Source organism: Actinia tenebrosa, unplaced genomic scaffold (genome assembly GCF_029948245.1).
Source record: "Actinia tenebrosa isolate PJP-AT-01 unplaced genomic scaffold, QUT_ActTen_1.0 PGA_scaffold9__36_contigs__length_13948895, whole genome shotgun sequence".
NCBI classification, from domain to species: Eukaryota; Metazoa; Cnidaria; class Anthozoa; order Actiniaria; family Actiniidae; genus Actinia; species Actinia tenebrosa.
Window position 1 is genome coordinate 10334839 of NW_028292586.1, and position 16226 is coordinate 10351064.

At 37.9% G+C, this 16226-nt stretch overlaps 2 protein-coding genes across 3 annotated transcripts; one reads left to right on the plus strand and one right to left on the minus strand.

Annotated features, from left to right (window-relative positions):
* Positions 1 to 11257: 11257 nt before the first annotated feature.
* LOC148904784 (uncharacterized) lies at positions 11258 to 14070 on the plus strand. The gene has a single exon (XM_089024807.1). It carries the CDS (start codon positions 11459 to 11461, stop codon positions 13340 to 13342), a length of 1884 nt encoding a protein of 627 aa, XP_088880933.1. The 5' UTR covers positions 11258 to 11458; the 3' UTR covers positions 13343 to 14070.
* LOC148904785 (uncharacterized) lies at positions 13485 to 16024 on the minus strand. Of its 2 annotated transcripts, XM_089024808.1 has the most exons (3): positions 15574 to 16024; positions 15099 to 15313; positions 13485 to 14808 (listed from the first exon to the last, which is right to left on the minus strand). In XM_089024808.1, exons 1-3 carry the CDS (start codon positions 15860 to 15862, stop codon positions 13639 to 13641), a joined length of 1674 nt encoding a protein of 557 aa, XP_088880934.1. In that variant the 5' UTR covers positions 15863 to 16024; the 3' UTR covers positions 13485 to 13638. The 2 variants fall into 2 exon arrangements, with proteins under 2 accessions (XP_088880934.1, XP_088880935.1); XM_089024809.1 differs by lacking the exon at positions 15574 to 16024 and having other exon boundaries at positions 15099 to 15565.
* Positions 16025 to 16226: the final 202 nt, after the last annotated feature.

Genomic DNA, 16226 nt, shown 5'->3' on the forward strand with positions numbered 1-16226 from the left:
TTTAGTTGTACTGCCGTTTTCTGCGTTTCTACATTATGCATGTACCCTCACCTTGTGATAATATCCTGGTGCTGGTTTTCTCGCAGAGCACGGGTGGTATATGCTGCTAATGTGCTACCTCTAAACAATGGTTTCCGGGTTTGAATCTGGTATATATATGGTATGCACGCTATTATTTAATTACAAACTATTACACAAGCAATCATCCGCTTGACTCACTCCAGTTTGAAGGTTGACAAAGAAATTAAGAGGTTTGTGTCCGCCCCACAACCGTGACCGTGGTGTCGTTAAAGCTGTTTAGAGTAAAGGCATTTAACCAATGAAACAAAAAATACTAGTCAACGCGTAATAGTCAAATAGACAAAAGAAAACAAATGAATTATGGTCTACAAGGGCGGATCAGGGTTTTTTGAAGGGGGGGTCTCAGGGGTAAATTTTGTGAGCAAAGGAATCCCAGTCGCATTTTTACCACAGGAAGCCCATTTGACCTCAGTAATGACAGGGGGGTCGCGACCCCCTGGAACCGCCCTTGGTCTACTAAAGTGTATTAATCTAATATCTATTTCACGGGTTTGATGACTTTACTCTAAAACACCTTCCTCATAATACATACTGATGAGATGTTAGTAGATGGTTTTTGCGCATGGCTTTCAACAGAAAAGCATCTTTTCTTCACAATGTCTTGGACATTTGTGTCACGTCAAAGCATTGATTCTTGGTTATTTTCATCACAGAATTGTGAAAAACATTACGTACGTGAAGACGTTACAAAATATGAAAACGCAACTTCTTTTCTCAAATTAAAACAAAAGAAAATACAATACATTTCTTAAGAAAAGAAATACGAAAGTTGGGGGGAAAATTTCGCGCATAGAACCGCGATTAACTGGGCACTAGTACTCAGTAATTAGAACGCGCGGTCACGATGATGTCATAATGGACTAATGAACACCGAACGACTCATTAGTGATATAGATTTCAAAGAGACAAGATGTCTTTTCTGAGTGTCGTCATTCACGTATGTTTCATTTTCTTTGCTGGCTTCACTCTTTACCAAGTCCAACAGTACGAGATTACAACAAGCCTGAGGTTTATTGCACAGCAAACTCCAGGTGAGTTTTAGTTTTTTACTTTGTTATCTGCGTCTTTGGCGCGCCGTAGATATTTCTCTTCCAAAACAGTACATTGAAGAAATGAGAAAAGTAGAGTGCTAATTTTTTAAATGATATGTTGGAAATCAATGAAAAACAATTAAGCAACCAACAATGTGCAGAGTTTGTTACCAAAAATGATGTACCATGTTCAGCATTTTTTTTCAAATGCGCACTTTTCTTTTTTCTTTTACTTTCCAGTAGCGCGCGCGCATCCACCATGCCAATCTACGTAACTGATTATTTATTTTATTGTTACGTGGATTCGAATGCAATTTTAAAATAACCATGACAAACACACTTTTCATAAAACAATAAACTAACATACAAAATAAACTATTTTTTAGGTGGCAATTTAATTGAGACAAAAACCTTTGGGATTCCTGTTGATCGAGGTATTTTCCAATGTGTGAAGCATGGTGGGAAACTGAGTATGCGTGTGACTCGCGGATTTTATGAAAGTAATAGATAAACAAGTAAAGTGGCTTCAACTTCTCCTCATTTTCTTGTTCGTTTGTTTGTTTGTTTTTTCGTCTACTGTACTCAGATTCCCATAATACTGTGTGAACGTCGATATACATCGTCTATTCAATTAAGTATCGAAAACGTAATAAAATCATGTTTTTCAGAGAATCATCTATTTAATCTGAAAGTCCTTGAGCTTCCTGTGTATCAAGGTATTTGATTATTTCACATATGTGAATACCTGAATTATTTTAATAGACTATCTGAAAAGCGTCAGCACGCGAAACAATGTTGCTTGCCCTGGACCTTCCGTGTGTTCACCCACCCTGCGACGGTTCAGAAGAAAAGTAGAAACACGTTGTAGATATAGACACACAGTGCGCACTTCATTGCATGCAACGTTACATCGTGTGTTGACCCACCCTGCCACGTTGAAGACAGTAGAAATTGTGTGTAAATTGCGTTGTAATTGTCTGTTGAGATAAGGTTCTAAACTGTGCATTTGTCGATTTTGAAAGAGCTTTCTTCAACAAGAGTCCCACTTATGGAAGATATGGGACCATGGCCGTATCTAAATTGGGCTCCCTGTGGATAGGGCGTAGCATGCAAATACCTGATTAGTTGGTCTACTTTCTATACACTTTTTTCTCTTCTACGTTTTACAGCAAACCGCAGTCGTGGTTTACTGTTATCACAAAATATCGTACCTGAACTCAGTCTTCAAACATCAAATAAAGTCTTTCCTGTACAAAAGTTTCGTGTTGAAGAAGAATGGCAAACATATTGGTCTCTGACAGGTAAGCACAATAAGAAGTTGAAGTACAGGTTACCTTTAACCCAACTGTATCTGACTTTCAAATTCTGATCCATACTTCTGTCATCTTGCAATAGTGAAGAAATAGAAAACGCGTGCGCGTGCTGTGTGCAGTTATAAAGCACGCGGGGAGTGGCAGAACACGAGAGAAGTGTTAGGAGAAGCACGACGCGTAGCGGAGTGCTTCTCGACACTTCTCGAGTATTCTGTCAATCCCCAAGTGCTTTATAACTGCACACAGCACAGCAAGCAAGTTTTTAAATTCTTTTATAAAATGCAAAGGGGGCGTGCGTGCTCTGTGCTCTCATAAAGCACGCGCTCCCAACCAATCAGAATGCGAGATTTATAACAGTAATTTTATAAAACTGTATACACGTATTCAACAGAATCGATTCCAGCAGCAACAGAGGACAAACCATCAAAAACTACAGCATTGTCAGTAGTCGTCAAACAAACCAACACTCAACACGTAAACCTTGCCTTGTTTGTTTTGTCGGTGCTTGCTGCTGTATGCATAGTCGTGAGGAGAAGGTAAGTAAACATTGTAGCTCTCCTGCTAAATCGATAGGGAATTAATGAAAAGAAAGGAAATTAAAAAGAGATTAGAAGGAAGGAGGAATGAATGAATGAATAGACAGCGGCAGACATAACCACTTTTTCATTATTTACTTGCGTCTAAGTTTCAGTTTTCCTCTTGCGAACCCTCTCACCAAACACAAGTATTCTCTTATCTATCTGCAATGTGTAAATGTTTTCGATTTTTGTTCATTAATACTGAAGTGGTACAATTGACTTACTTTACGCGTTCGCCATAGATTAAACTTGATAAGCGTATGTTTCCCATCTATCTATTAACAATACAATAGTGATTATTTATAATCTATTGGTTGGGAGGGGCCGCGGCTACATTTCTTGTGGGGCCACCAAAACTTCTATATGTAAGATAGTATTAAACAAGTTATGTTGCTACGCTCCATTCAATGAGTATTTAGTTAAGCGTTACTTTGTTAAGAGATGTGTATGTTGCAGAAACAGAATAAATGCGTGCCACCCTAAGTCTGAATATGACTTGACGTCCATAAAATAATCCTGTCATTCCTCGCATGACAACAACCACCAACCAAGGATGTAGGCCATCCACTAACACTCGATTGCTATGTGTTTGACGTCGTTTGTCACATGAGTTAGAACTACCTTAATTGATAATATCATGTAATCTTTGTTTCAGATGTGCACTTATAAGTTCTAGTGGTGATCCATGTAGTCCCCAGGTAATAGATGACATGTTTTATTAGCTGCCTTTGCCGTATAGAGGCTTTGCACCATCACATTATGGCAGCGATGAAAGGAGGCACAACAATGGTCTTTTGTCCTTGGAAACTGAATTCTTTCTCATGTAAATCAGATTAGACCAGTTTCAATTGTACCTAGTGCGTCCTGTCATGGCTGCCATCACGTGATGGTGCAAAGCCTCTGTTAAGAAAATTCTCAACCACAATATAGTTAACGCTGTGCACATGAAAATAACAACCACTTTTAGTTTTTTCCTCTTACTTTCATAATTCCTTATTGTAGGAGGTGTACGATGTAAGCCTTTTTCAGTGCTCAGCTGTTGATGAGGAGCTATCGAAAAAATCATACAAGCCCATCAAATGTCGTTTTGATTTATCGAAGACATTTCCTAAACCACGGAGATCGATATCCATCAAGAGTACAAGTAAATTGATCGAGTCTGTCGGAGCGTCTTGTAAGTATAAGTACGATTACCTTAGAAAAATGGTGGGAAGGGGGAGGAAGGAGACAGGTTCAGGTCTGGCTTATATAAGAGAACCTATATTATAAATCACTTACAAATATTTCTTCTCCCAATTTAAACTAACGTTTACATTGTTTTAGATAACCTTTTGTTTTTCGATAATTATTCATGGTTTCTGAGCAACCCTTAGATGAAGTAAGAAACTTTGTAACGACTGGCTGATTAAAAAGATATTTTCTCTAACTCTGCATGCCTGGTAGCCCTCTATTTTACTGACTTCATCAGAACTAAAGAATAAAAAGAAATAAATCAGCCGTTGTAAGACAGACTGTGTTTTCCCCTTATTAGGTATAGAGCTACAAATGGATACCTCTACTGTCAATCTCTATCGAGTCATTTCTCGTTATTACAAAGTTACATCGAAACTGGGAGAAGGAACTTTTGGAGCGGTCTACAGCGCCGTTGACTTACAAACTTCTAAAGAAGTAGCTGTGAAGTTCCCGACCTGTCCATCATATGCCCAAGATGTCTGGGATGAAGCTTGCATAATGAAAGAATTGAATCACAAGAATGTACTTAGAGCAGTGAATTCTTTTTACAATAACACAAGTGCTGCATTAGTGACTGAACTCATGGATGGAACTCTGTCTCAACTGAATGGAAATAAGAAATTGAGGGCGGGTCACTTGGCGGCTATTTTCAGACAGTTGCTTGAAGGAATAAGTTTCTTGCACCATCAGAAACTCATTCACAGAGACATTAAATCATGCAATATTTTAGTGAGGAGAAATGGAGAAATCAAAATAGCTGATTTTGGAACTGCCATTTGCATCAAAGATGTCGCACACGAATTCGGATATCAAGTGGGAACAGTAAACTGGATGGCACCGGAAATAATAAAAGGACGACGATACAGTGAAAAGGTAAGTGCGATGTTTCAATAATATGTGTCAATCAAATCCACTATTCTAGATCTCGCTTCGTTAACCATGGACATTGTCTGCTGATTGTCTGTAGGTTGATATCTGGAGCCTTGGTGTGGTATTGATCGAGCTCATTGATGGAATGCCATGTTATGGAAGGCTGACAAAAGAGGAAATAATCTTCAAGTACATATTAAAATACGGTGCAGTGTCCAAGAAAATCTATCGATTTAATAGCCCTTTAGTATGTGACTTCATGTCAGAGATGTTAGCCCGCAATCCACGTCAGCGGCCGAGTGCCAAAGATCTTTTGAATCACCCGTTCATCCAACTGGTTGAGCCGGCCGCTGGGTTAGAATCCTTGGCATCACTAATGGAGATTTTAATTTAAGATTTTAAAGTTGACAACGATGATACAAAGGGAGACTCACAACCAAGATCAGCCGGTAATGCAAATCACCTTTCCATCCGACCTATTGGCTCGTCAAGAAAAGGTAATGTGCTTTCTTTGTTTTTAGGATAGCTTAGATGCCGACTCTTTCTCTCTCATCTGCAGTGACTACGAAGCACATAAATATGATTTCCAGTTGATAGTAGTGTTGATTTTGGTTTTCTCTTTATCTTGTAGGCTTCTTTGTTGCTCCAAACACAGAACTAAGATCATGTAAATCAACTCAACTCAAATGAGTCAGTCGAGGATAACTCACAAGTACTTACGATGTCTGCTACAAAATACGAATAAGCGAGCTGGAATGCATTTATTCAGAACTATAATACTCAAGGGAATATATAACGTGGTAGAGCAAGTAATCAAAAAAAGTAAAGTAAACAAAACAAATAAATAATTCAAGAAATGAATAAGGAATGATAAATAAACGAACTTTTAAAAGGTTTGCATTTTAGTAGTCACGTTACTACCCGATGGTTGCGTTCCTGAAACCGTTACATTGTACAACTCATGCAAATCAGTTGCGCAAAAAAATCTTGGCCCCAGGACGTGATGGCAGCTATGACTGGGTCTAATCTGGTTTACATTTTAAACAATCTATTGTAGTCCTTTCTGTAAACATGGATGCCATCACGTCATGGTGGAAAGCCTTCATAGGCCTAAATGGAGACGACCAATTCCATGCAACATCTTTTCTTTTCCATGCATCACCTTTTTTCTGCCCAAGACTTTTAGCATCGGTTGTTTATAAGTGTTTAATGACTGACAGATGGAGATAAAACGACGAATTAAACTTGTCATGTTTTCACACAAATACCTGCTTAGCAAAACTACTAATCTTTGCTTGTTGGTCATGCAGAGCATCAGCCATGTCTGTAGAGAGCTAGAGAGTTGTAAGAGGTCATGTCTGTAAACATCAAACAAAATAAAACAAAATGAAACAATCGATCGGCGACCACGTTGGAAAAATCGATTTTGTTCATATGAATTGATTCAGTCAAAGATGTGGAATACCACTTGAATAAACCAGGTGATCCATCTTGGGGAACACTTGCAAAGGATTGTTGTAGTTGATGAGAGGGTCCCAGTTTCAGTCGTTTATCGGCGAACAAAGAAAGCTATCATTTCACGATAATTTCCTAAAGGGATTGAAACCACACAATTTGGACCATGGGTATTCGTTATAAGAATAGTTAGAATTCTAAATTTATCATAGTTCATAACAGCTAGGGAAGCAAAGATTCAAACTAATTTTTTCTGACTTCTGTCGGCCATTTTCTTTTCCGATGGACCGCCTGATCAGATTTGATCCTGCGCAATGATTGGCTGGTTTTCGATGGGTTGTCAAAACAATATCACCTGGAAAGTACTAATGTTCATTTTGGAATAATTTCACTTTTGTTTTGAAATAAAAATAGAAAATACCTTAATTTAGCGCGAATCGAAGGTGAAAATGGTTGTTCTGGAAAAGATGCTCGAGTGAATAATTAATTATAAATAAATAATAAATAATTGAGGTGCTTGCGCTACTATTCTCACTGCATACATAATTGGCGTGCCACGTATGTAGGAATTTAGCAACCCCCCCATTTATGGACATTGGAGTTTGCGCAGTGCAGGTGTAATGCTTTGCGACCCCTGCATATATAAGCGCCACACCCAGATCCTTGAATCATTCCGTCGGAAGCTGCCTAAGGAGAGAGTAGAAGATTCACCCCACCTATCTCCCCTAGTGGCGGTTGACGACGCATCGCATGCTTTTCACATGCTCATTGCCAGCAGTCGCGGTCACCTTCCATATCTTAATTCCCGTGCCTCGGAAACGAGTATGCAGTGAGGATAAAATACGATTGGTCGAAAATCATGTTTGATGATGGTATCAAAACACGATCGCGTCATCCTTTACATCAAAATAATACGACATTTTTTTCCCCGTTTTTTGGCGTGTTTGTTATTTTATAAAACATATCAAAAAACAGTTTTCCGTGTTTGATACTCTGATCAAAACACTTGGGATGTTGTGAGAACACTCGAGAACTGGAAACCATCCACTACACGTCGTGGTTTCCTACGCTCCTCTCGTGTTCTCTCCAACATCCCGCGTGTTTTGATCAGAGTATCAAACACGGAAAACTGTTTTTGATATGTTAGGGACATCTTTTTTATAAAAGAAAACTTTCACAGTGAATACGAGATCGATCTCAAGCGATGATCAAAACGCATGCGTTTTAGAAATTTATATTCATCATTTTATTAGTCTTAATAACAAAACCAAAATTCAAATATACTCACATGTACCTGGTATTTATTCGTAGTAGCTTTCAGAGCCAAAATATCTTTACAATATAGCATCAAGTGATCAGAATCGGGTCAGCTAATAATTCAAAAGTCGAAGCCATTTCCCTTAGATGCAATATTCCAATTACGAGTTGCTGTATTCTATTGGGGTTTCAAAATCGGAGTGGAATTTTAAATGCCGAGGCGTATGCCGAAGTGTATGCCGAGGTGTAGCCGAGGCATTTTAAATTCCACGAGGATTTCGAAACCCCAATAGAATACAGCAACTCGTAATTGGAATATTACGTCTTATATTCTTTTTGTTATGTTTGTTTTTATTTCAAAGTCCTGTACTTTGAAATATTTCAAAGTACTAGAACTTTCAAATGGTTGCGGTCGTATTTAATGGGTCCGGGGTTTCAAACTACTGCACGTGGTACAAATAAAAAACCCTGGTTGGTCAATGAGCTCATGAATAATTAATGAGTATCAGATATGATCTTCGAATATTGAATCAAACCAACCAAAATAATCTAAGTTGAAGTTTGAAAATTCTTAGAAAGATCTTCGTTTATTAGAAGTCCTCGATCGCCATCTAGCTAGAAATCAAGGTTTACAATTCAACAAATCTTAATATTTCTAGTTTGGCCCTATTCAATTACAGCAGTATTCTCTCCTTTAAGTTTTTTATCTATTTTATTGATATTTCTTTTTTGCAATGACCCAAAAATATCACTTTTGAATTATAAAAAAAGTTTTTTTTTCAATGTGAAAGACTTTTTTTTTATTTTTTCATTGGCATTTGCATTTGCATTTTCAAGTAGTTTTGTATAATATTTATATTAAGATCTAAGACTAGAGGAAGCGCAAAAGAAGAAGAAAAAAATTCACTTAATACGCTGGGAATCGAACCCACATCCACCAACTTTAATTACATAATTAATTCCAAAATAAAGAAGAAAAAAGCAGTGCCTTCATGCCATATCCCTAGACATCCGCTGGGTCATCGTATGGACTTCGGACATGACGGCGATTAAGTCCCTCTGCCCTTGGGTGTACGGATTACGCAGGTTAGTGTTCTAGCCGAAGCATCAGGGGAGAGACTAGCCGGCCCCCAGACCATATCTACAGCTAATCCCTTGCACTCTGCCACGCACTGGCACGTCGATTTCAAGTGGAAAAAAAGTAGTCTATCACTTTCTTTGTTGTCATGGCTATTGTTGTTCTAATTTTCTGAAATCATGGCTCAGTGGTAAAAACGTGGGCTTCCAAGACACTGAGTCAAGCACGTTTGAGGGAGATTAGTACTTGGATGGGTGACCTGAATTTTATAGTTAACAACTCTGTTTTTCAAATTTCTTTTTTTTTTTTATTTATTTTTTTTTATAGATACTCTAATAGATATTGACCTTATTAATGTTTAAAATTCAACTTCTTTCGCGCAAAAAGGCCCGTCATTTTGTAACTTTTACAATTGTGTATTTCTATTTCTATTCGTGTATTTCTATTTGCATTCTTGTATTTGGATTTGTGTATCGCACCTCTGGGCCACCGTACATAGTCGCCAAATAATAATGAAATAGACATGGCGATTTCTGCCCCCCCCCCCCCCCCTCCCGTCCCTCCCTTGTCTACATCACATTCCACCAATACTTCGAATTTCGTCCTTATTCCAGAGATCGATCGAAGCCGTTATTCATTTCCTTTATAATAAACATCGCGGGAAGGACATACCCTAAAGAAGAAGTCAACCCCAAATTAGAAATCTGCGTGTTTATTGTTTGCTAAGTTCTTAGGAAAAGTTCATTTAATATGCCCGAGGGGGAGGGCGGGACACCGAAAATCTTTGGGACAAGAAAGGGAGGCTCTAAACATTTGACATGCATACAGGGAGGGCTCTTAATTTGAATGTGCAAATTTCCATGTGTTGTTTGGAGGGGGGGGGGGGGGCTTTGAAAATTAAGTCCTATAGGGGGAGGCTTAATTAAGTAAGAAATCAGTTTTGGGAATAAATCTATATCTCTACCCTCCGACCTCCCCCCCCCGGAATATTAAATAAACTTTCCCTTAATTAAATTTCGCGACATTCTCGTACCCAGAGTCGTCTCATCTTTCTTTCGAAAAATCAAAAGTTCCTTCAAGGTTTCGTAATAAAGCCGCTAAAAAGTATCTGAGCACGTGAATGCATTTGGTAGTATCTTCAACGACGAAGATAGTATCCCATCATCCTACAACTCTCGAACTGTCTACAGAATTACCTGCACTTCTGTATGACTTACAAACTTCGGTTTAGGATAACCTGAAGAGATAACTAGCTAAAAACTAGTGTGAGCTGAATAACCTCTTTAGCTCGAGTTGGGCGTAGTGTTTTCACATTTGAGATAATGTATCATTCCCTAGAGTATTATTTCTTGAAATATGATAAATATGGATGTAACTCAATCAAAGAATCTCATTCTCAAGAGAACAACACGTGGTCTGAAGTGGGACAACACTGCGCACACTAAAGAGTTCTGCTAAGAAGGTATTCATTAGTGTGCAAAGAGGGCAAGTTTATTTCTATTTTTCCCAATATTTATCATTTGACGTTATAAACTACAGTCTTTCATATTTTTTAGGCTTGGGCAGCAAAATTTAGATGTTGCATCGAAGTTGTGCCTCTGCATTAAGCAACGAGCTTCTATTTGCGCAACTGTGTTGCAGGACGTGACGCTTTTTAATGACGTAACGAGTGACTACTAGAAGCATCACTACCAGAAATGGAAAACATTAGTTTGTATTTTATTATCCTTTATATGCTTCTTGCATTGTTTGTTTGTTTTGCTTACTTTGCTTTTTTTAATATTTACAATATTTATAAAACATACGTGAATGACAACGCTCAGAAAGGAAATCTTGTCTCTTTGACAGCTAAATCACTAATTACTCGTTCGATGTTCATTAGTCTATTATGACATCATCCTGACCGCGCGTTCGAATTACTGAGTACTAGTACCCAGTATATCACGGTTGTAAGTTTAATCAAGGTTATACATTTTATACAGTATATAGATTTTGAAAAAAAGCATTTTTTATTACATAAGGAAAGAAATGTCGGAGTTAAAATCAATAGCAGATATCTGAGTCAAACAATTGTTTCAAGTTGAGGCATTTGGGTCAATACAACGAAATGTATAGAAACTGACCCAACTGCTTATGTGTTAATTATCTGCTATTGATATTTTAAACTCCAACTTTTCTTTCCTTATGTAATAAAAAATGCATTTTTGTGTTTTCAAGATCTATATACTTTATAAAACAGGACAGCGGACAGTAATTTAATAAAGCGTCTATTTTGAAAGACGGAATGTAACATTAAACAGTTTGGGGCTTGAACAGCCCTGACGAACCCACCGTTGCGTACGCGCACACAAACTGCTGAATACTCCAGTTTCGAGTTCTCGGTTAGCGACCGCTGGACTCTAAGCCGCGTGTTCGCTTCTAACGCGAAAACGAGGCTATCCCTGTATTGCTGGCGTGACAACAACAACAATCCCTTATCAACGAGTGTGTTTTTTATTCCAAGTAGTAGCAAAAGTCAGTAATACGGTGATTTTATTTGAAATTTTTAAGTGAACTAATTCAATGGAAACCATTCCATCGCTTGATGAGCTAAAAAAGTTTACTGTCAAGGAATTACGCGAGATTTTACGTCGTGAAAATCAGACGTCGAGTGGAAACAAGTCTGACCTTGTGATTCGATGTCACACAACTTTCCAAAGGAAAGATTTAAGATTACAAGGAGATGCTGAGACCAAGGATCATTATGTAAAACCGCAAGCCAGAGAGCAAGCATTAGTAAATATCGTATCAAACACTAAAAGCAACGAAGAAACAACCTACGAAAAGCTATCGCGTGAATGTTCACACTGCCAGTGGAGCAAGGACTTACGAAACCTACCCACGTTTAACCTTGTGCAGCTTTACGATTACCTTGTAACCAAGACATCCAAGTATAACCACACATCTATTCAGACATCAGCTTACAAAAAACTCAAAGCGTATCAGTTTTTTAAAGAGGGACATATCAAAGACATTCGAGTCGGTTGTTCTACGAGAGTTACGTATGTCGAAGCAGAAGTGTTGGCTTCCATGAAGCAAGAGAAATACAAGGCCATTATCTCTTTCACTCATCTTGGAGATGTTTTAAAAGCTGCTTGTATGTGCCCAGCAGGGAGGGGTGTACATGGTCGTGGCCATTGTAATCATGTTGGTGGGGTCTTATTTGCCATGGAAGACTTCTCCCATAGAGGTTTGAAGGAAAGCTGTGAGCCAGTGTCATGCACATCAAGGCTATGTAGTTGGAATGTACCTCGAAATGTTCGGATACAGCCTAAGCCAGTGGATGACATCGTAATTACAAAGTATAGCTTTGGAAAAGAAGCAAGAAAAAAAGCAAAAAACAGCCTGTATGATCCAAGGGCTCCAGATGACAGACAAATAAACACAGGAAGACTTGAAACACTGTGTTCCAATCTTGCTCAATCTATGCAAAGCTCTTCATTTTTCTTGTTTCATGATATCAAGCCTCTGCAAGTTGATGATGAGAATTTGATTATTGACAATGTTTGTGAGTCAGTTCCTGAAAGTGCACCAGATATTGAAATAGAACAAGATATTGAGTTGCCATTCAATGATTTTTATGACATTTCAACTATGAATTTTAAGTCAATGATTGACATTTATACTGAGAAAGCTGATGACAATGAAATAGAAACAATTGAGAGGATGACAAGAGGACAGAGTGCAAATGCATCTTGGCGGGAATTAAAGAGGATTAAACTGACTGCTTCAAATTTCAAATCTGCAGCAGTCAGGACGTCAGAACCTGATAAGCTGCTAAAGAGGATGATGTATATCCCTGATGTCAGAAAGCCTGTTCCAGCACTTGAATATGGACAGTTGCATGAATCTGTTGCAGTTGAAGACTACATTGCAGTGAAAGCTAGAGAGGGGAATGCAAATTTGAAAGTCTGGGAAGTAGGAACAATTATTTCAAAAGTCAGGCCAGGATATGGGGCAAGCCTTGACAGAATGGTTTTCGACCAGAATGCTAATGGGCAGAAGCAGGGTGGATTAGAAGTGAAATGTCCTTTTTCGAAGAAAGGAATGTCTGTTGAAGAAGCATGCCAGGACAAAAACTTCTGTTTATCAATACGAGACGGTCAAGTTCCTAAACTAAAACATGGTCATCAATACTACTATCAAGTCCAGGGACAAATGTTTGTCTGTGAGCTACAATGGATTGATTTTGTAGTTTGGTTTGGTCCAGCAAACTTGAACATTGAAAGAGTATACTTTGATAGACAGTGGTGGTTTAGTTTTGTTCTACCAAGGATCGAATACTTCTATCGAAGGGCATTTCTCCCCGAAGTGTTTACAAGAAGAGTTCAGCATGGCATCCCACTTTATAAGCATGGTGGTTGGAAAAGTTTCAAGAAGACACAAAAGGCCAAAAGAAGTGTTTAGCCTTGTAAAATATAGTTAAAGTGCAGTCAGTAGTTACATGTACATGTATTTTGTGGGTATACTGACTGCAGGCTATTAACAATTTTGCACAAATTTTTATCAACATATGGTTTGTTTTTAAGAAAAACGTTTTTGGACAAAACAAGTCACTGTATTTTTATTACTAAATCTTACATACATGATTTGTATGAAATGTACAAAAAGTTCTTGGTTACTTGATAGCTAAATAGTCATTCGAAGACTTTTATAGTAGAAAAATACTTTTGTAATTATCTTAATAATAATCTCATTATTAATCAGATACATTTTGGTGGGAGTAAAGGTGGCAAAAAATTAGTTAGATAGGAGCAAACAGTAAATATCTGATTAGCTACATGAGATAGACTTAAAGGCAGGGTCCCATCAAGAATATGATATCCCTTTATTCTCCCTATTGCTCGCTCCACATGAATGCGTACAGATGCAATATGCACTGTCTCTTGAACTTCTTCAGCAGTAAGCTGATTTCTACTACCTTTGTAAGGAGGAATGTTTAAATGTACTCCCTGAGGTAAGATGTCTCCAATATCAAACCCCCTGTCAGCCATGACATTATCCCCAGTATTAAGAAATTGGATTAAGCCTGATTGCTGAGTTATAAACTTATCTGAAACCCTTCCACCCCACAGTTTAGAAACAAAGGTTACTTGACCATTTGGAGAAATACCAATTAAAGCTTTAAAAGTGTTGTGGTGTTTGTAATTCGACCATGTTAATGATTGCGCTGTCATAGAAGAGGGAACCTCCACAAATATCTCTGTACAATCAATTATTACCCTTGTTGTTGGATACAGAGCAAACTGCTCTGGCATATTTCTTCTCACTGCACTTTGAGAAGGAAATGGAAATAACTGGTCTAATTCAAAATATAAAAAATTTATCCAGGTACAAAAAATCTTGGAAAAATGACCCATAGAGATGTTAAACCTATCAGCTAAATCCCTGACAAAAAGACCAACTTTAAGTCTAACTAATACCATAAAAAACTCATTTATAAATGTTATGTTCCTTTTGGGACCTGGTTTCTTTTTGCCTTGTTCTTGATATGTCTGGGAATCTTTTACATCACCACTGCCCCAATACTGCATTTTTTCAAGTTTTGGTTCAATGTAATTAAAAAAGTGCACAAGTGTATCATAGTTGGGGAATCCAGTGTAAAACTGAATGGCAGAGTCATCATCTTTAAATTTCTGAAGGCTGAATTCCCTTTCTTTGTAGTCATCAAGTTCTTTCTGTAAATTTCCCACTTTAACCCTAAGACTGTTCAACATCTCTGACTTGACTTCTAGCCTTTCCTGCATAGTCTGTTGGTATTCGCAAGGGTACTTAGGTGTTTGAGTAAAGGTGAAGGCATAATCATGGTCATTATTCTTTGAAGATGATGGAAAATCAAATGACCAGTCAGTCTGTGTGGATTTTTCTTGTACCTGCAATACAACAAGAAAGTTTTTTGTCAAGTTTACTCTCATAAATATATAATAATAAATATAGCAATGAACAACAATAACATTATGGGTAGTTATTTAAAACAGCACAACACATTTATAAGTTTTACAAACATTTATATTTGAGCACTTGGATGGCATTCTGTGCTGCTATCAGTGCAACATAAAATGAGACTTATTAGTTTTATACTCGCAAGGTAAACCCATAATACCAAGGGTATATTTTTTGGGCAAAAGAAAAAAAACATTCATAATAGTTTGTATGTAACTACCTGAGGCATATCAGTTTCGTCAGTCTCGCATACATTTACTGCAGGTTCACTGGGGCTCTCTTCAAGGTCCTTTTTCTCTTCAATGTCAATGTAAACGCTTTGTTCTTGAGGCTTTGGTGACACATTTTCTTTACTTTTTAACACTCTTCTTGTCAAAACTCTTCTTGTCTTTTTCTTGGGTTGAGGTGACCACTCGAAAATCGATGGCTCTGCACCTGCAACAACAGTGAAACGATAGTGATAAATAGGTAATTTTAAACAGTGAAACGAGTTTTGAGTAAGCTACTAGGTTCGAGCTAGTCTATAATGGGCACAAGGAAAGTAGAATTTAATGTATCTGACTTTTTACTTATCATTTGACTGAAAGAACATGTTATAAGCCATTACATAGGCTCCATGCATGCAGTAAGCATTTTGAATGAAACAATCAAACAAAGTAAATCCAGCTTGATCGATAATCACTTAGCTCACGTACCTGGCCGTAACCTATGTCGCGTTCCTCCTGGAGGTTTGTAAATGTCTTCTTGCTGAAAATGTTTATCGCAGACCACTGTAGATGGCTTAACATAAAATCCATCTCTCCCATGCTGCCTCTTGATCAAGTTGCACCAGCGAGTTCGCAAAGATACCTTCGCTGGGAACTGGAAAAACCGAATGTTTGAACGGCTTCCATCGTTCAAGTATTCAAAGCTATTGCAAGCTGCTGCTGCACATTGCTTTCCTCGGCTTCTTTGCCTTTTCTTGTTAGTATTATTTACCTCCATAAGTCGTTGAAACGATCAAAAAGCTTTCTTAACAGCAACTAATACTAAAAACCTCTTATATCTGTCACAGAGAGATGAGTTCGTATACAGGGATAGCCTCGATTCCAAGTTATCGAAGCGCGCCCCAATATCTTTTTCCAGCGGTCTTACGCGATCTAGCAAAGGGAGGCAACCCTCAAACTTTGATATTAAGCAACAAAACTAAGTTAGAAAGTTAAAATGTCATTGGGCTACAAGTGTGGACTTGGAACCTTCACGTTGCGTGAAATTCTAATCGAATTATGCAAAAAAAAAAAAATGTGTTGTATAATTTATAAGTTATATAAGCATTAACTTTAGGTCGCCCATCCTGGTACTAACTTCG